We start from the raw sequence: 20,288 nt of genomic DNA, 5'->3' as shown, positions 1-20,288 counted from the left end.
TTACCGATTAGGGAAATGACAGAATTACCCTGTGCTTCAAGGAGATCCACCACATGTGGGTGCCCTAACACCTCAACAGATTATTCATCTGGTCTTGTTAAAAAAAGTTTAAAATAGCACCCTGCTTTCCTTTATACACTTCATTCCTTCCTATATACATTCATACACACATAATTAGGGCTCATGTGAATTGTCTGAGGTCATCCCTTTATACTGATCTGAGAGCACATGTTGGTAACATTGGAGAACAGGCTACAAGGAGACTCATTCAAGCTGACAAATGCAACATCAGTACTATTATGGTCTAATATGGTATTTGTTATGAGCATAATAATAAGTTACTTTTGGAAACAGAGTTGTGCATTTGATTAATATGCCTAGGTCTTTTTTTATCTGTTCAGCACCTAAACTAGTGCATTGCTTTAGTCTTTCACTAATTAATGCACAATATCAACAGCAGGAATGAAGACACAGACGATGATGAACCATCAACTATGTTTATTTCAATGGGCATGCCAATGGCAGGTTCTGAATTTATTACACAACCTTCTCCGTGATAAAGATGGGACCAAGCTGAACATCTCCCTCCCATATATCTGAGGAGAGAGCAGACAAAAGGACAGGAGAGTCATTACACATATCCAAAAGCAGCCTTCAGCAGCTGGACAATACAAAGACAGCTAGGTTAAGAACATCAATATCCACTCAATATCCACTCACATAATTATTAAGTGGTGAATAAAACATTTTCAAAAATGGCTTTTAGGGGCAGCAAACAGTGAGCAGATTTTGACCTTTCAGAAATTCAAACATTCTCTGCAAGTATTTTTGAGGTTTCCACATTGTCAATGTTTATCACATTGTTGTTATCTTAAAAAGCAGGCCTTTGTTGCCTCATACGTACTTGCTGGTTTTTGGTGTTTGGTGGTATCGCGTCCCTTCCTGTTGCTACAGGTGGAGTCACAGCAGCCACACACTCCATCATTCCCACCAGCCTCCCTCCACCTGTTAACAAACTGCAGCTTTAGGGATACATTCAATCAAACCAGCATTGCATTATTGACGTAACATAAATATACCTTTCATGTATCGCATAACATACACTTTGTCAAAGTATAAACATTTATTTCATTAATGTAACATGTATTTGACCCAGGTGTAGAACGTACACACTTACGTATTAATGAGGGAGCAGGCCTTGTACTCAACATCAATGGGGTAGGCAATTGTGGTTGCCTTCAGGTGACAGGTAATAAAGATCTGTTGGGATTTACCAAGAACATGGCCATTGTTACAGTGTCCACTATGACAATTAAAGCATAGGATAAATACACAATAAAACAATTATGTCTCATGTGATATGTTTCCGTGTTATTTGTTAGTATTCTTTCTGCTTGTCTGCATGACTGCTCCGTGAGGGATAAATAAAGTAGTATTGAACTGAATGAATTAACTCACCGCGTCGAGCGAACTGGGATAATCTTCAGCAGTCTGAACAGGCATCTTTGTTTTCTGCGGATAAATTGGGTCACTCCCCCTCTGGCTCTGGAACCTGAAAGCCTCCACCTGGAACTGCAGCTTGTAGTCTGCGGAACGAGGTATGAACTGGGAGTGGGAACCTGTCACCTTGGCATCGATCAGACACCTGTGGGGGCAAAGATGGTGCATGGGCAGGGGCAGGGCAAGCATTAGCTGGGCTCACATTTAACAACATGACAGTCAGTGTACTCATTAAACTGCCCTGGTTGCCTGCACAACTCAAGAACATGTTAGCCCTCTGCGCTAAAGCCTAAGCATTAGATGTTGCTCCGTCAAGGTTACTCATCACACTAGCACAGTTCACCGAACCCCCTCCGCTACTAATCCTACTAGGGCCAGTTTCCTGGACAGATCTTAAATTACATCACGAATAGGCTTCTTACATTAATCCAGAATAAAAAATGAATTTTTGAAACATTGCTTAACTTCAGATTACTGTCTTCTAGATCTAGACCATGGAGTCCTTGATCGTGTTCCCCTGCTCAGACGTTGAATGCGTCAACCAATGACAGATTGCTATAACATATTATGTGGTTAGCTGATATGTAAAATACCTATCCAAGCATTGTAACATCAAGTATGCGTCAGCAACGTCTTAGCAGGGGAACATGACTCTTGACAGAGGCTGCACAATTCTGATCTAAGGCCCAATTATTGGCAAAAGAGCTGATCTGATTGGTCAAAAGACCAATTAGTGGAAAGATATCAGAATTGCGCTGCATGTGTAAACGCAGCATAATTAGATGAACTATGTGCAGGTGGTTATGACCTGAGGTTGCTTCAGAAGCCTGGTATGCACCACACATATTCAAGCATTTTATGTATGAGCACAGACTGGAGCAAACAAGTAAAATATAAATAATGCAGAAGATAAAAGCAAACATTGCAGTTAATAAAATATTACCCCATAACAATATTATTCTGCAACAGATAGCCAAGAAAGTTTGGACAACCATTTAATGCAAGTGAAATCAATTACCTAATTCTGGAATAACTCATTTGGAAAAGGAACACTCCACTTTAACTTTAAACTCTGTCAGGGAAAGCAGGAAACCTATATTGCCATTGACACAGTGCATTATTCTGAAGCTAAACCTGCCTCCTTCTTGGTTTAGTTTATACCCTCACTTAGACCTGGACTAGCTCAAATGTTCTTTGTAGATATCAGACTGTTTAATCCAGATTAGTTCAAGTCTATGACTATTTTAAACCATGTTTGAGAAATAACATTTTCATTAGTCCAGTTTAAAAGTGCATTTAAATCCAAGATTAGGCTTAATCTCTGTCTGCGAAACCACTCCTAGTGTTGACTGAACCCCCTCCCATACTTACCCATGATTCTCAATGAAGGCGTATCTAGGATTGGCGTTCATGTCGGGTTGCAGGGTGGCCACACAGCTGTCCACAAAGATACGCAGGGGGACGTGGAAGTACTGCATGACAGAGGCCTCGATGTTCACCATATCACCCAGCACGTACATGTTACCAGCCCTCTCATACTGCCAGTCAGCTGCCAAGAGAAGTTGTAACATTAAATTTGCCATTGATACAAACATTATCGAAATTAACAGATGAAGTCTACTCCTGATCTAAAATGTACACTGAATTAAGAATTTCAATAGAACTCGATGGAGAATCTCCACTAAAAGTGCTTTTTAGTCCAGGAAAAGTCTAAATCTGGGTCAGGGATATTGGCTTTTTAGTGTGGACCCTCTCTACACTGCATCTTTACCCACCAGTCATGAGCCTCATGGAAAAGTACAGGAGTTCCTCTGCATACTTAGCAGCGGAGAAAGGGGTCCAGGTTGGGATCAGGGCCAGGCTGCTCACGTTGTGTTTCCTGGAGGAGAGGCATTGTTTAACAGATGTTATTTGTAAATGTGTTGTACGTCTGTATAGAAATCACCATACCTGTTTTTAATATTAATTGTGTTTCAAACTAAGAAGCTGAAAGCCAAATAAATGTCCCACTGTGGGTGTGGTGAAAGTATGATAACTTTAATGCTAGTGTAACAGTGTAGTGGGGTCCTGTATTCACCTGCAACTAGAGACTCAATTCAATCAAACCTGCAATGTAATACATATATCTCTTTTGACAACTTAATTCTGCAGTCAGTAGTTTGTAAAAAATAGTATATATATTAAACAGATTAAACATTGCTATAGTGGGATGGGGCTACCCTGGGTTGAGATTAATTCCTGAAATACTTCCAGTGTGCTTGATTTATCTTATACTACATGCTGGGTGGGCAGGATTGGTACTTTTGGAACTGTTTCATTAGTTCCGTTGTGGCGGGCAAGCTAAATCAGGCTGTACTATTTGGACCTAGGTCTGCTTCTCCCACCTTGGATAGTGACATTCAACGGTGATCATAGCTTCATTTGTCCTGATGAGGGGGGTGTTTGCCAGAGGTTTGGGTTTGTAATTTAGAGTGAAGATATAGATGAGGGAGCTGGTAGTCATCTGAGAAACAATCACAACAATGTTAATATATTCACAAATGTAATTACAATATAGACCAATTTACTGTGGACAGGACTATAACATTTAAAAAAACTATTAAACCATTTGTTCAGGTAAATTGACAACTAATTGCCATGTACAATAATGCCCTACATATAATATAAATACCTGGGCTTGGATTTTGTTGTTGTTGACACTTAGCACCCATTTGTGATTATAATTATTCCTTTTGCTTTTCAAATAATATAAATACAGTTCATTATTATCATTATCATCATTATAACACATACCCTTAGTTGGCTGCCACATGCCTGCAGTGCAGACTCAAAGATGAGCACCTGGTTGACATTGTCAAATCCAGTGATAGCGCAGTCTCCCAAAGTGAGGTCTTCTAGCTGGATCAACTGGCCGATCCCCAGCAGGTCGTGCTTTGCTTCCACGTGGACCATGTTCTCCCTACACTCAGCCGCCACTGAATTGGCAGCCACTGGGGTTCTCGCCTCTGAGCTCCCAACAACCTTGGGTTCTGGCTTTGGGTCCAGAGGATAGGTCCAATCAAGTGGTGTCTCAAACGTCTGCTTAGCCTGGGTGGGGTCTTTTGGTGGGTGCCTCGGCTTCTGATTCAGTGGTTGATAAGGCTGCTGAGGCTGCTGAGGCTGCTGAGGCTTGCGTCTGGAGGGTTGCTGCCCTGGTTTAGCTAAGGGTGACCAAGACTGAGCATCACACAGACAGCCAAGCATGGCCACTGCCACGAGACAAACTACACTCCACTTCATCGCCATGGCTTCACAACAAGAACTGATCAGCAATGTTCACTGGATGCTGTGAAGAGGATGAAGGAGTTGAGGCCACTTTTATAATGGATTGAGCGCTGTTTACTTATTGGAAACCCGCCCCCTCCTCATTTGAACATTCCCTATCAGCTCTGAGGAGTCAAGGTTTTAGCCAATCAAAGGATGTGGCTGATGGTCCTTTAATAGCAGACTATTCAAAGCAACTTCTTTATGCCAAAAATTAAGTAATGTTATATTATCAAAAACATTTAAGAGTTTCAAGAATTTTGTTGTTAAACACCACTTTTTATATATATGAACAAATACAAGTCTATATCATGATTAAATGAAAGAAACACACTAACCTTTCATTAATTCTTAAAAAAAAGAGAAACTTCTGGTTACCATTAAATAATTTGAGATAATGTTGCATTTATTGACTGTAAGAGTGAAAAACATTTTACACACCTGAAGTCATGTTACATTCACATGGGGGTAGATTAAGTGAACGTGAAGCAGACTGCCTCGGTGAATGACCTCTCACACTGTGTATACTTGCAGAATTGACATTTATTGACATGCTGCGTGTCGGTCAGTAAGACCTCTGTCAAGGCCACAGTCGAACACACACAAGATCAACACAGGAGACTGCCCACTGGCCACAAACTGGTTGAATCAACGTTGTTTCAACGTAATTTGTCAACGTATTGTGACATGGAGTATATGTGGAAAATACATTGGATTTGCAAAAAGTCATCAACTTAAACTGTTGTTTTGAGGGTAAAATTTCAACCACAGGATTATGTCATCATGGTAACCAATTTTCAACATCCAATTATTTTCAGCCTACGTTTCGTTTTCAGGGCTGGGTTTTATTTGAATGTTACCACCCACCAGCATGGCATTGTTTATTAATCAGAAAGAGCTGCAAATGTATTCCTCTTCATGACTGAGATGAGCCAAACAGTCTTGTGTCCACTTGGCCGCCTGAGCCATGGAGCAAATATAAATAGAGAGTGCAAACCTATGTTTTTTCAGCCCTACTTTTTAATTATCATAATCCACTGGATAATTTGTCAATTTTCACTTATTTTTTTGGTAGTCTGTTTGAAGAAAGTATACACTGAGTCTACAAAACATTACGAACACCTGCTCTTTCCATAACAAAGACTGATCAGGTGAATCCAGGTGAAATCTATGATCCCTTATTGATGTCACTTGTTAAATCTACTTCAATCAGTGTAGATAAAGGGGAGGATACAGGTTAAAGAAGGATTGTTAAGCCTTGAGACAATCGAGACATGGATTGTGTATCTGTGCCATTCAGAGGGTGAATGGGCAAGGCAAAATATTTAAGTGCCTTTGAACTGGGTATGGTAGTAGGTGCCAGGCTCACCGGTTTGTGTCAAGAACTGCAATGCTGCTGGGTTTTTCACGCTCAACAGTTTCCCGTGTGTATCAAGAATGGTCCACCACCCAAAGGACATCCAGCCAACTTGACATAACTGTGGGAAGCATTGGAATCAAAATGGGCCAGCATCCCTGTGGAACGCTTTCGAAACCTTGAAGAATCCATGCCCTGACGAATTGAGGCTGTTCTGAGGGCAAAAGCCGCTCCCCCCGTCGCCCCACAATGAATGGTTTTGACCCCTTAAGTTTTGCTTCACTACATGCTCCACTACTTTGATTGGTGAAATGTCAGCTAGAAACCACAGGTGTCTATCCAGATAATGAAAAGGCACCCGCGAAAGAAAATTCAAGGAACTTAGTTACTTGTCATTTGTGATGTGCATGATCATGAGAAAAGTCATTGTAGCCTATCATTTCACTTCCCCTGTGAGAGCCATGTACACAGGCTGACTTGGCTTTGCTGTACCGCAGCCGGAGACTGCTAGCATCCTACTGTACATACAAATGGTGCACCATGTCCATTACAATATAGAAAAACGCATATCAGCTACTGTATCTATCAATAGTTATCCATATTACCCAAGCTTCATCTTATTCTTTCTAACTATTTCTGTGGTGGACTTGCGGCCGCAATTTATGGAAGATGCCTAAACCTTGGAGTTAACAATAGATGGCAAATTCAAAGATAGGCCAGTGGTTTCAATCTGTGGCAAAGTTTTCTTTAAATCAATGCTTATGCCAACTGGCTAAACTTTTGAATACGGTGTAGTAAAACAAAAAGCAACACCTGATAACATTAGCTAGCTAGATAAGGTTAGCATGCTATCTAGCTACACTGACAGCTGTCAGTGCCCTATTTGCTGATGTTTATCAACTCCATGTGGAAATTCCCACACCCGATTCACAAATATGTATAATTAGCCTTCGTAATTCTTCGGGGGTGGAACCTAAACTCGCATTTCCTCTCTATGACAGGAAATTGTGTTGAAATAGTGGCGGAATCTTCCTCTGGGGGAGGATCCTTTAATTCCAGTTTGTCTACAAATTAATAATTTATATGTTGGATTCACATCTCCATCTCAACCAAAAAATTTTAAAGTATAGGACTAAATCAAATCAAACTTGAAATGCACTTTAAATAAAGTTTGATTTGGTTTAGTCCTATTCTTCAAATGTTGATATTTGGTTGCGATGTCAACCAAACACAATTCATTATTACTTTTGTAATACCGTTAATAGCCTAATGTTAAGGCTATCTTATAAACTAATGTAAGAGTATTTATTCAACCTTAAAATGAGTAACACATCCATGGCCACATTTTGAGGTTACTGTTACTTCAGAAAGTATTTCATACACCTTGACTTATTCCACATGTTGTTGTGTTACAGCCTGAATTCAAAATGGATTAAATATAATACCTTTTTAACCATCTACACACAATACCCCATAATAAAAAAGTTAAAACATGTTTTAGATTTTTTTGCAAATGTATTGAAAATGAAATACAGAAATATCTGATTTACATAGGTGTTCACAACCCTGAGTCAATAGTTTGTAGAAACACCTTTGGCACCGATTAGTCTTTCTGGGTAAGTCTCTAAGAGCTTTCCACATCTGGATTGTGCAACATTCGCCCATTATTCTTTTCAAAATTCTTCAAGATGTCAAATTGGTTGTTGATCATTGCTAGCCAACCATTTTCAGGTCTTGCCATAGATGTTCATGTAAATTTAAATCAAAATTGTAACTTGGCCACTCAGGAATATTCACCGTCTTCTTGGTAACCAACTCCAGTGTAGATCTGGCCTTGTGTTTTAGGTTATTGTCCTGCTGAAAGGTGAATTAATCTCCCAATGTCTAGTGGAAAACAGACTGAACCAGGTATTCCTCAAGGATTTTGCCTGTGATTAGCATACATATTTTATCCTGAAAAACTCCCCAGTCTTTAACGATTACAAGCATACCCATAACATGATGCAGCTACCACTATGCTTGAAAATATGGAGAGTGGTGCTCAGTAATGCGTTGAATTGGATTTGCCCCAAACATAACACTTGGTATTCAGGCCAAAAAGCTAATTGCTTTGCCAATATTTTTGCAGTATTACTTTAGTGCCTTGTTGCAAACAGGATGAATGTTTTGGAATATTTTGATTCTGTACAGGCTTTCTTCTTTTCACTCTGCCAATTAGGTTAGTATTGTGGGTAACTACAATGTTGTTGATCCATCCTCAGTTTTCTCCTATCACAGCCATTAAAATCTGTAACTATTTAAATGTCAGATTTTTTTTTACTGCTCGACTGAGGGACCTTACAGATAATTAATTGTATCTGTGGGGTACAGAGATGAGGTAATCATTCAAAAATCAGAGATGAGGTAATCATTCAAAAATCATGTTAAACACTGTTTGTCACGATCGTCATACAAAGCAGACCAAGGCGCAGCGTGATATGAGTACATACTTTATTATAATTCACCACACGAACAAAAACAACTAAACGATACGTGAAGTCCTCGGTAACATACACAAACCTACACGGAACAAGATCCCACAAAAGACAATTGCACAATAGGCTGCCTAAGTATGGTTACCAATCAGAGACAACAAGCAACAGCTGATTCACATTGCCTCTGATTGAGAACCACCCCGGCCAACATAGAAACACATAAACTAGATCGTGAACATAGAACACAACACATAGACACTACACACCCTGGGATCAACATAAAAGAGTCCCTAGAGCCAGGGCGTGACAGTACCCCCCAAAGGCGCGGACTGCGACCGCGCTAACATAAACCCAACAGGGGAGGGGCCGGGTGGGCATTCCTCCTCGGAGGCGGATCCGGGCTCCGGGCGTGACCACCACCCTCTAACAACCCCCCCGTAGCGCCCCTGGTCTGGTCCCGCTGGCTGGAGCTGGACATCGGTGGAGCGGAATGCTTAGGCTCCGGTGTGGAGCAGCTGACCGGTACCTGACCAGGCACCGGTGAAACAGGCTCGACTGACGACGCGCACCACAGGCTTGGTGCGGGGAGCAGGAATGGGCCGGACCGGGCTGACGACGCGCATCCCTGGCTTGGTGCGGGGAGCAGGAATGGGCCGGACCGGGCTGACGATGCGCACCACAGGCTTGGTGCGGGGAGCAGGAATGGGCCAGACCGGGCTGACGACGCGCACCCCTGGCTTGGTGCGGGGAGCAGGAACGGGCCGGACCGGGCTGACGATGCGCACCACAGGCTTGGTGCGGGGAGCAGGCATGGACCGGACCGGGCTGACGAAGCGCACCACTGGCTTGGTGCGGGAGCAGGAACGGGCCGGGCCGGGCTGGCGACCGCGCACCACAGGCTTGGTGCGGGGAGCAGGAACAGGCCGGGCCGGGCTGGCGACGCGCACCATTGGCTTGGTGCGGGGAGCAGGAACAGGCCGGGCCGGGCTGGCGACGCGCATCATAGGCTTGGTGCGGGGAGCAGGAACAGGCCGGGCCGGGCTGGCGACGCGCACCATTGGCTTGGTGCGAGGGGCAGGAACAGTCCGGGCCGGGCTGGCGACGCGCACCATTGGCTTGGTGCGAGGGGCAGGAACAGGCCGGGCCGGGCTGGCGACGCGCACCATTGGCTTGGTGCGAGGGGCAGGAACATGCCGGGCCGGGCTGGCGACGCGCACCATTGGCTTGGTGCGAGGGGCAGGAACAGGCCGGGCCGGGCTGGCGACGCACACCATTGGCTTGGTGCGAGGGGCAGGAACAGGCCGGGCCGGGCTGGCGACGCGCATCATTGGCTTGGTGCGAGGGGCAGGAACAGGCCGGGCCGGGCTGGCGACGCGCACCATTGGCTTGGTGCGAGGGGCAGGAACAGGCCGGGCCGGGCTGGCGACGCACACCATTGGCTTGGTGCGAGGGGCAGGAACAGGCCGGGCCGGGCTGGCGACGTGCATCACAGGCTTGGTGCGAGGGACAGGAACAGGCCGGACCGCACTGGGAACACACACCACTGGCCTTATACGGGGATCAGGAACGGGCCGGACCGGACTGGTAACACACTTCAGTACCTCTCGCCGTGCCTCTACACTTTCCTTCCCTCTAATGACCAATGGCCCCCGTAACCTGGTGGCCTTCTCTCCATGTCCACAAACTCGCCCTTTATCTGCCTCCAGCAGCCCCGTCGTCCATGCCATGTGCCCCCCCCAAAAAAATTATTGGGGGTGCCTCTCGCCTGTCCGACGACGACCCGGTTGGCGCCGCTTCTCCTCTCCTGCCTGGGTCTCCCCTTTCATCGCCCTCCGGTAACGGACGGCCTCCTCCTCCGTAATCTGCCCCCAACCGAGGAGGACATCCACTAACGTTACCGCCTGCGTGTGCTCCTGGACACGCTGCTTGGTCCAGTATTGGTGGGATCTTCTGTCACGATCGTCATACGAAGCAGACCAAGGCGCAGCGTGATATGAGTACATACTTTATTATAATTCACCACACGAACAAAAACAACAAAACGATACGTGAAGTCCTTGGTAACATACACAAACCTACACGGAACAAGATCCCACAAAAGACAATTGCACAATAGGCAGCCTAAGTATGGTTCCCAATCAGAGACAACAAGCAACAACTGATTCACATTGCCTCTGATTGAGAACCACCCCGGCCAACATAGAAACACATAAACTAGATCGTGAACATAGAACACAACACATAGACACTACACACCCTGGCTCAACATAAAAGAGTCCCTAGAGCCAGGGCGTGACACTGTTATTGCACACAGTAGCCATAACAAAGAGGTTGAATACTTATTGACTCAAGACATTTAAGCTTTTCATTTTTAATTCATTTGTATAAAATTCTAAAAAATATCATTTCACTTTGACATTATGGGGTATTGTGTGTAGACCAGTGACGAAAAAATCTAAATGTAATCTATTTTACATTCATGCTGTAGCCTGTAACACAACAAAATGTGGAAAAAGTCAAGGGGTGTGAATACTTTTTGAAGGCACTGAAAATGTCATCCTATGTAATCATAGAAAGCCTGCATGTTCAAGATAGCATGTAATGGTCGCAGGTCTGTTGAGATCTTCACAATTGCTATAGTAGCATAATATGCAAAGAATCGCAAACAGCATCGATCAATTACACTATGTATAAGCGGACACATGGAATAGTTTTTAAGATGGTCATACCATGGATAATTTAGCTATTTGATTTTGAATTTTAGAACCCCTATAGGTATAACAAAAAAATATTTAAAAAATGATTTGATAAAATATTGAATTTGGCCTTTAGTACCAAATCCCATAAACAAAAAGGTGTAATGGGTCTGCACTCAAAAAGATGTCACATAAAGCTTACTTCATTATTCCATTTGGTTTTTTCACTGCATCAGGGATAGCATAGAAGCGCATTGAATAACACATTCATAAATGGCAAAAGAAAGACAGTCAAAAAATAAATCATAAGGAATAAGGTTTTTAAGTGTCTGTCCCATATCTAGGAGATGTAAGAAAGCTCAGGAAAATAATGATATACAGTACCAGTCAAAAGTTTGGATTGACCTACTCATTCAAGGGTTTTTATTTATTTGTAGAATAATAGTGAAGATATCAAAACTCTGACACATATGGAATCATGTAGTAACCAAAAAAGTGTTAAACAAATCAAAATACACTATACACTACTATCTGGAATGTTTTTCCAACAATCTTGAAGGAGTTCCCACATATGCTGAGCACTTGTTGGCTGCTTTTCCTTCACTCTGCGGTCCGACTCATCCCAAACCATCTCAATTTGGTTGATGTCGGGGGATTGTGGAGGCCAGGTCATCTGATGCAGCACTCCATCACTCTCTTTCTTGGTAAATTGGCCCTTACACAGCCTGGAGGTGTGTTGGGTCCTTGTCCTGTTGAAAAACAAATAATAGTCCCACTAAGCCCAAACCAGATGGGATGGCGTATCGCTGCAGAATGCTGTGGTAGCCATGCTGGTTAAGTGTGCCTTGAATTCTAAATAAATCATAGACAGTGTCACCAGCAAAGCACCTCCACACCTCCTCCTCCATGCTTTACGGTGGGAAATACACATGCAGAGATCATCCGTTCACCCACACCGCGTCTCACAAAGACATGGCAGTTGGAACCAAAAATCTCAACTTTGGACACATTTCCACCGGTCTAATGTCCATTGCTCGTGTTTCTTGGCCCAAGCAAGTCTCTTCTTATTATTGGTGTCCTTTAGTAGTGGTTTCTTTGCAGCAATTCGACCATGAAGGCCTGATTTACACAGTCTCCTCTGAACAGTTGATGTTGAGATGTGTCTGTTACTTGAACTCTGAAGCATTTATTTGGGCTACAATTTCTGAGGCTGGTAACTCTAATGAACTTGTCCTCTGCAGCAGAGGAAACTCTGGGTCTTCCATACCTGTGGCGGTCCTCATGAGAGCTAGTTTCATCATAGCGCTTGATGGTTTTTGCGCTTGATGGTTTTTGCGAGAATGCCAAGAGTGTGTAAAGCTGTCATCAAAGCAAAGGGTGGCTATTTGAAATATATTTTGATTTGTTTAACACGTTTTTGGTTACTACAAGATTCCATATGTGTTATTTCATAGTTTTGATGTCTTCACTATTATTCTACAATGTAGAAAATAGTAAAAATAAAGAAAAACCCTTGAATGAGTAGGTGTGTCCAAACTTTTGACTGGTACTGTGTATTTTACCATCAAGCGCAATGATGAAACTTGCTCTCATGAGAACCTCCACAGGAAAGGAAGACCCAGAGTTACCTCTGCTGCAGAGAATAAGTTCATTAGAGTTACCAGCCTCAGAAATCGGCAATTAACTGCACCTCAGATTGCACCCCAAATAAATGCTTCACAGAGTTCAAGTAACAGACACATCTCAACATCAACTGTTCAGAGGAGACTATGTGAACTACTAAAGGACACCAATAATAAGAAGAGACTTGCTTGGGCCAAGAAACACGAGCAATGGACATTAAACCGGTGGAAATCTGTCCTTTGGTCTGATGAGTCCAAATTTTAGATATTTGGTTCCAACCACTGTGTCTTTGTGAGACGCAGAGTAGGTGAACGGATGATATCCACATGTGTGGTTCCCACCGTGAATTATGGAGGAGGAGGTGTGATGGTGCTTTGCTGGTGACACTGTCGGTAATTTATTTAGAATTCAAGGCACACTTAACCAGCATGGCTACCACAGCATTCTGCAGCAATACGCCATCCCATCTGGTTTGAGGTTAGTGGGACTATCATTTGCTTTTCAACAGGATAATAACCCAACACACCTCCAGGCTGTGTAAGGGCTATTTGACCAAGAAGGAGAGTGATGGAGTGCTGCATCAGATGACCTGGCCTCCACAGTTGGACCGCAGTCAAGGAGGGAAGGAATAGCAGTCAATAAGTGCTCAGCATATGTGGGAAATCCTTCAAGACTGTTGGAAAAGCATTCCAGGTGAAGCTGGTTGAGATAATTCCAAGAGTGTGCAAAGCTGTCATCAAGGCAAAGGGTGGCTACTTTGAAAAATCTCAAATATAAAATATATTTTGATTTGTTTAACACTTTTTTGGTTACTACATGATTCCATATGTGTTCTTTCATAGTTTTGATGTCTTCACTATTATTCTACAATGTAGAATATAGTAAAAATAAAGAAAAACCCTTGAATGAGTAGGTGTGTCTAAACCTTTGACTGGTACTGTGTATATATATATATATATATATATATATATATATATATATATATATATACAGTGGGGAGAACAAGTATTTGATACACTGCCGATTTTGCAGGTTTTCCTACTTACAAAGCATGTAGAGGTCTGTAATTTTTATCATAGGTACACTTCAACTGTGAGAGACGGAATCTAAAACAAAAATCCAGAAAATCACATTGTATGATTTTTTGTAATTAATTTGCATTTTATTGCATGACATAAGTATTTGATACATCAGAAAAGCAGATCTTAATATTTGGTACAGAAACCTTTGTTTGCAATTACAGAGATCATACGTTTCCTGTATGTCTTGACCAGGTTTGCACACACTGCAGCAGGGATTTTGGCCCACTCCTCCATACAGACCTTCTCCAGATCCTTTAGGTTTCGGGGCTGTCGCTGGGCAATACGGACTTTCAGCTCCCTCCAAAGATTTTCTATTGGGTTCAGGTCTGGAGACTGGCTCCGTAAGAAGCATCTCAAGGTCCTGGAGTGGCCTACACTCCAGGACCTTGAGATGCTTCTTACGGAGCCACTCCTTAGTTGCCCTGGCTGTGTGTTTTGGGTCGTTGTCATGCTGGAAGACCCAGCCACGACCCATCTTCAATGCTCTTACTGAGGGAAGGAGGTTGTTGGCCAAGATCTCGCGATACATGGCCCCATCCATCTTCCCCTCAATACGGTGCAGTCGTCCTGTCCCCTTTGCAGAAAAGCATTCCCAAAGAATGATGTTTCCACCTCCATGCTTCACGGTTGGGATGGTGTTCTTGGGGTTGTACTCATCCTTCTTCTTCCTCCAAACACGGCGAGTGGAGTTAAGACCAAAAAGCTCTATTTTTGTCTCATCAGACCACATGACCTTCTCCCATTCCTCCTCTGGATCATCCAGATGGTCATTGGCAAACTTCAGACGGGCCTGGACATGCGCTGGCTTGAGCAGGGGGACCTTGCGTGTCCTGCAGGATTTTAATCCATGACGGCATAGTGTGTTACTAATGGTTTTCTTTGAGACTGTGGTCCCAGCTCTCTACAGGTCATTGACCAGGTCCTGCCGTGTAGTTCTGGGCTGATCCCTCACCTTCCTCATGATCATTGATGCCCCATGAGGTGAGATCTTGCATGGAACCCCAGACCGAGGGTCATTGACCGTCATCTTGAACTTCTTCCATTTTCTAATAATTGCGCCAACAGTTGTTGCCTTCTCACCAAGCTGCTTGCCTATTGTCCTGTAGCCCATCCCAGCCTTGTGCAGGTCTACAATTTTATCCCTGATGTCCTTAAACAGCTCTCTGGTCTTGGCCATTGTGGAGAGGTTGGAGTCTGTTTGATTGAGTGTGTGGACAGGTGTCTTTTATACAGGTAACGAGTTCAAACAGGTGCAGTTAAGACAGGTAATGAGTGGAGAACAGGAGGGCTTCTTAAAGAAAAACTAACAGGTCTGTGAGAGCCGGAATTCTTACTGGTTGGTAGGTGATCAAATACTTATGTCATGCAATAAAATGCAAATTAATTACTTAAAAATCATACAATGTGATTTTCTGGATTTTTGTTTTAGATTCCGTCTCTCACAATTGAAGTGTACCTATGATAAAAATTGCAGACCTATACATGCTTTGTAAGTAGGAAAACCTGCAAAATCGGCAGTGTATCAAATACTTGTTCTCCCCACTATATATTATGTTTTACACATATTTGGGTAGGCATAAAATTACCACCATACTTTCATTCATTTTTTAAAACTGGTACCAGTTACCTTTAGACGAGTCCCATGACACCGGTGGGAGCAAGTCATAGAGAAAAACGGAGACCACCATCGTGTTGATGAGAGTCTCATCTTTCCATAGTTTGTAGGCCAAACTGTTCGGACGCTACAGACGTTTTCATGAGAAGATCAATTTTCGGGATGTCTCATGGTCTGACAAATACCGCTCTAGCTCTGCCACCTTTCACTGCAGATGCGGAAGTATGACACTGGCAGATGCGGTGGATTGAGACGCATCCAACTGATATCTCTAGTTTAAACTGACAGATTTTGATGGGGATTTTTTAAATTATGTTACTTAGATTGATGCACTGGTGCATCAATCGACTAGGGGTTAAACTATATAATGAGGATTTCTATCAGCCTTATCGAGGTGTAGATTACATCTCACAATCCAGTGTTCAAACTTGTAAACAAGGCTGCATGGGAATTCTCATAATATGACTGTCATGCAGCCAATAGCAATGTTCGCTTTAGGTTTAATGCTGGGAGCTGCTTGTGGATTTGACAGCTTTAATGATTTTACATTTGAGTGTCATTATTTATATATAGCCCACAATTTCTTGTTATGAACTTTTAACACAAGTGGGTTAGGTGGGGCTTTGTGACAATGACCACATGAGCAGCCGCTCTGATTTGAAGCTCTGATGCAGTTACACCTCAGACACCGCCAAAGCACCAGCTCTGCGGGTGGCAGCTATTGCCAGTTAACACCTGATCTGATCTAGGCCTTAGTTGTGCGGTTCACACTTCTTTACTAAAATTGCATTGGCCAATACAGTACTGTAATACCGTAATATATGCCATTTACATAGCAGACGCTTTTATCCAACAGTGAGTCCATACATTTTTGTATTTGATCCCAGTGGGAATCGAAGACACAACTCTGGTGTTGCTAATGCCAAACTGAGTCACATACAGGAGCACTACATTACATAAGTACAATACAATACTAAAAAATACAATACACAATGAATACAATACAGGTTGGAAGTTGTATGATTGCCATCCCCATGAGCGTACCCACCCTCCTACAGGCTGTGGATGAGGCATGCAATGACATCAATCCAGACCTATGTCAAGCTTGGATTCGCCATGCCGAAAGTTTTGCCCAGGTACCTGAATAATGAGGACATTTACTGCGATGTCGATGAGAACCTATGGTCAAATGATCAAGACAGGCTTGATGCAAACTAGTGCTTGCTAAACATTGTTTTTTTCAAGTATTGCATTTGTATAATTTGATTACAGTACACCTATGTTGTAATTATATCTAAACAATACATGTATTTATTGCATCAGTGATTGTGAAAGATGTCTTTAACGATCACACCTTTGATCACACATGGGATAGAAATTATGGAAATCTGATGTTCAGTCAATTTTAATTGGTAGTGCAAGTGTAATGCCTAATCTGAAAAGAGTGTAATGTACTGTGATTTACAGTACTGGCTCCAAACCCAACAATGCAGTAATCAATATCAATGTAGCACACAAAAAAACCATAAGGTAGAACAAATACACAAGAGAAATATAAAATAAGAGTTTTGAAAATTCAACACACTTGTGAAAATAGCACCAAAGCAACTGAAAAAAACTATCACCACCTTTTTACATGTGAGGAGAATAAGTTGTTTTCACCTCACATGAAATTTTGTCGAATTCGTAGTTTCGCATGTGAAATTGCAAGTTCACATGCGGGGGTGAAATAATGTTATTCTCCTCACGTGTAAAGGTGGTGTACATGTTGCAGTTGCAAATTATGTAATGCCATTCTGTAAAAAGGTAACAAAATTATATTAACCCGTCTTATTTTTTTTACATGTAATATGTTTGAAAGGGTAGGTATTCAGGTTGCAGGAAAAAAAATCATATAAAAAGTTTAAAGGGACAATGCAGGATTCGATCCTTCCACCTTGCTCTAATGCTTTGAAATGAATCTGACTATCATGTTTAGGTGGATGAACTGCCACACACTAAGATACTGACAAAACTAGTAAAACCTCCAATGACATGACATGTGTCGGTCACTAAGACCTTCCTCATGGCCATGGCCAAAATGTTGGATGTTAGCAAATGTTATTCTTGCAAGTACACCTTGTGTACAGGTACAGTGCCTTCAGAAAGTATTCACACCCCTTTACTTTTTCCACATTTTGTTGTGTTACAGCCTGAATTTAAATATGGATAAAATGTAGATGTTTTGACACTGGCCTACACACTATACACAATAGTGTCAAAGAGGAATTATGTTTTTTGAAATGTTTACCAATTACTTAAAAATGAAAAGCTGAAATGTCTTGAGTAAATAAGTATTCATTATGGCAAGCCTAAATAAGTTCAGGAGTAAAAATGTGCTTAACAAGTGACATAATAAGTTGCATGGACTCTGTGTGCAATAATAGTGTTGAACATTATTTTTGAATGACCACCTGATCTCTGTACCCCACACATACTTATCTGTAAGATCCCTCAGTCGAGCTGTGAATTTCAAACACAGATTAAATCACAAAGACAAGGGAGGTTTTCCAATGCCTTGAAAAGAAGGCATCTATTGGTAGATCGGTGTCACGTCTACTCCCGCTCCAGTGCTCGACATCACCGGTTTACTAACCACCGGTCCTGGCAAACCATTATTATGCACACCTGGCAACCATTATTACGCACACCTGGCAACCATTATTACGCAAACCTGCGCCCAATCATTAGGCACACCTGGACTTCATCACTACCCTGAATACTTCCCCTATATCTAGCACTTTGTAGCTTTTCTCACCAGGCAGTATTGGTTTTGTTTTCACCGCCTCGATACCACCCGAGAGGATTCACCTCCAACTAGCGGAGGGCCTTCTACCACGAGTCATCCAAGTGAGCCAGTCCCCCAGCCTACCCAGCAGTCTGCCCAGGTCAGCGATGCCCAACTGTCCCTCCCAGACAAGTCTGACTGGACTCCATCCAAATGCCGTGGCTTCCTACTCCAGTGCTCGCTCAATTTCGCCCATCAGAAAGGAGCCCCCACCACCGAGAGGTCCAAGGTTGCCACAGTACTTTCCCTGCTGACCGGGCGGGCAGTGGAGTGGGCTTCGACCGTCTGGGAGAGAGGAGGAGCTGGGTTCCTACGAGGGGTTCATGGCTCTGTTCAGGGCGATCTTCGACCATCCACCGGAGGGCAGAGAGGGAGGTGAGCAACTACTCCGGCAGGGTGCCCAGACCGCTGCGGAGTACGCCCTCACCTTCCGGACTGTGGCAGCCTCCAGCGGATGGAATGAGCCGGCGCTCCGCATCCTATTCCGAAGAGGACTGCACGAGTAGGTCCAGATGGAGTTGGCGTGCCGGGACAACAACCTGTCCCTGGAAGCGCTTATCGTGATGGCCATCCGCCTGAACAACCTTCTTCGGGAGCGCCGGTGCCGACATCGCCCCTCACCTTCCTGGGGAAGAGACTGAACCTATGGAGATAGGGGTCACACACCTCTCTGCAGCAGAGTGACGTCGCCGGAGACAGCTGGGGCTCTTGGGGTATGTCGCTACAGTGAGGGAAAAAGGTATTTGATCCCCTGCTGATTTTGTACGTTTGCCCACTGACAAAGAAATGATCAGTCGATAATTTTGATGGTAGGTTTATTTGAACAGTGAGAGACAGAATAACAACCAAAAAATCCAGAAAAACGCATGTCAAAAATTGTATAAATTGATTTGCATTTTAATGAGAAAAATAAGTATTTGACCCCCTCTCAATCAGAAAGATTTCTGGCTCCCAGGTGTCTTTTATACAGGTAACGAGCTGAGATTAGGAGCACACTCTTAAAGGGAGTGCTCCTAATCTCAGTTTGTTACCTGTATAAAAGACACCTGTCCACAGAAGCAATCAATCAATCAGATTCCAAACTCTCCACCATGGCCAAGACCAAAGAGCTCTGCAAGGATGTCAGGGACAAGATTGTAGACCTACATAAGGCTGGAATGGGCTACAAGCCCATTGCCAAGCAGCTTGGTGAGAAGGTGACAACAGTTGGTGTGATTATTCGCAAATGGAAGAAACACAAAACACTGTAAATCTCCCTCGGCCTGGGGCTCCATGCAAGATCTCACCTCGAGGAGTTGCAATGATCATGAGAACGGTGAGGAATCAGCCCAGAACTACACAGGAGGATCTTGTCAATGATCTTAAGGCAGCTGGGACCATAGTCACCAAGCAAACAATTGGTAACACACTACGCCGTGAAGGATTGAAATCCTGCAGCGCCCGAAAGGTCCCCCTGATCAAGAAAGCACATATACAGGCCCATCTGAAGTTTGCCAATGAACATCTGAATGATTCAGAGGAGAACTGGGTGAAAGTGTTGTGGTCAGATGAGACCAAAATCGAGCTCTTTGGCATCAACTCAACTCGCCGTGTTTGGAGGAGGAGGAATGCTGCCTATGACCCCAAGAACACCATCCCCACTGTCAAACATGGAGGTGGAAACATTATGCTTTGGGGGTGTTTTCTGCTAAGGGGACAGGACAACTTCACCGCATCAAAGGGACGATGGACGGGGTTATGTACCGTTAAATCTTGGGTGAGAACCTCCTTCCCTCAGCCAGGGCATTGAAAATGGGTTGTGGATGGGTATT

At 43.4% G+C, this 20,288-nt stretch overlaps 1 protein-coding gene across 1 annotated transcript; it reads right to left on the bottom strand.

The window, feature by feature from the left end:
* Positions 1-483: 483 nt before the first annotated feature.
* Positions 484-4,834, bottom strand: LOC121531980 (zona pellucida sperm-binding protein 3). Its single transcript, XM_041837604.2, has 8 exons — positions 4,294-4,834; positions 3,885-4,003; positions 3,276-3,379; positions 2,872-3,049; positions 1,459-1,645; positions 1,178-1,260; positions 905-1,005; positions 484-596 (listed from the first exon to the last, which is right to left on the bottom strand). The coding sequence occupies exons 1-8, from the start codon at positions 4,783-4,785 to the stop codon at positions 538-540; spliced, it is 1,323 nt and encodes a 440-aa protein (XP_041693538.1). The 5' UTR covers positions 4,786-4,834; the 3' UTR covers positions 484-537.
* Between the last annotated feature and the right edge of the window lie 15,454 nt (positions 4,835-20,288).

The sequence above is a fragment of the Coregonus clupeaformis genome, chromosome 19 (genome assembly GCF_020615455.1).
Source record: "Coregonus clupeaformis isolate EN_2021a chromosome 19, ASM2061545v1, whole genome shotgun sequence".
Taxonomy (NCBI): Eukaryota; Metazoa; Chordata; class Actinopteri; order Salmoniformes; family Salmonidae; genus Coregonus; species Coregonus clupeaformis.
This window is presented reverse-complemented; position numbering and strand designations above follow the sequence as displayed.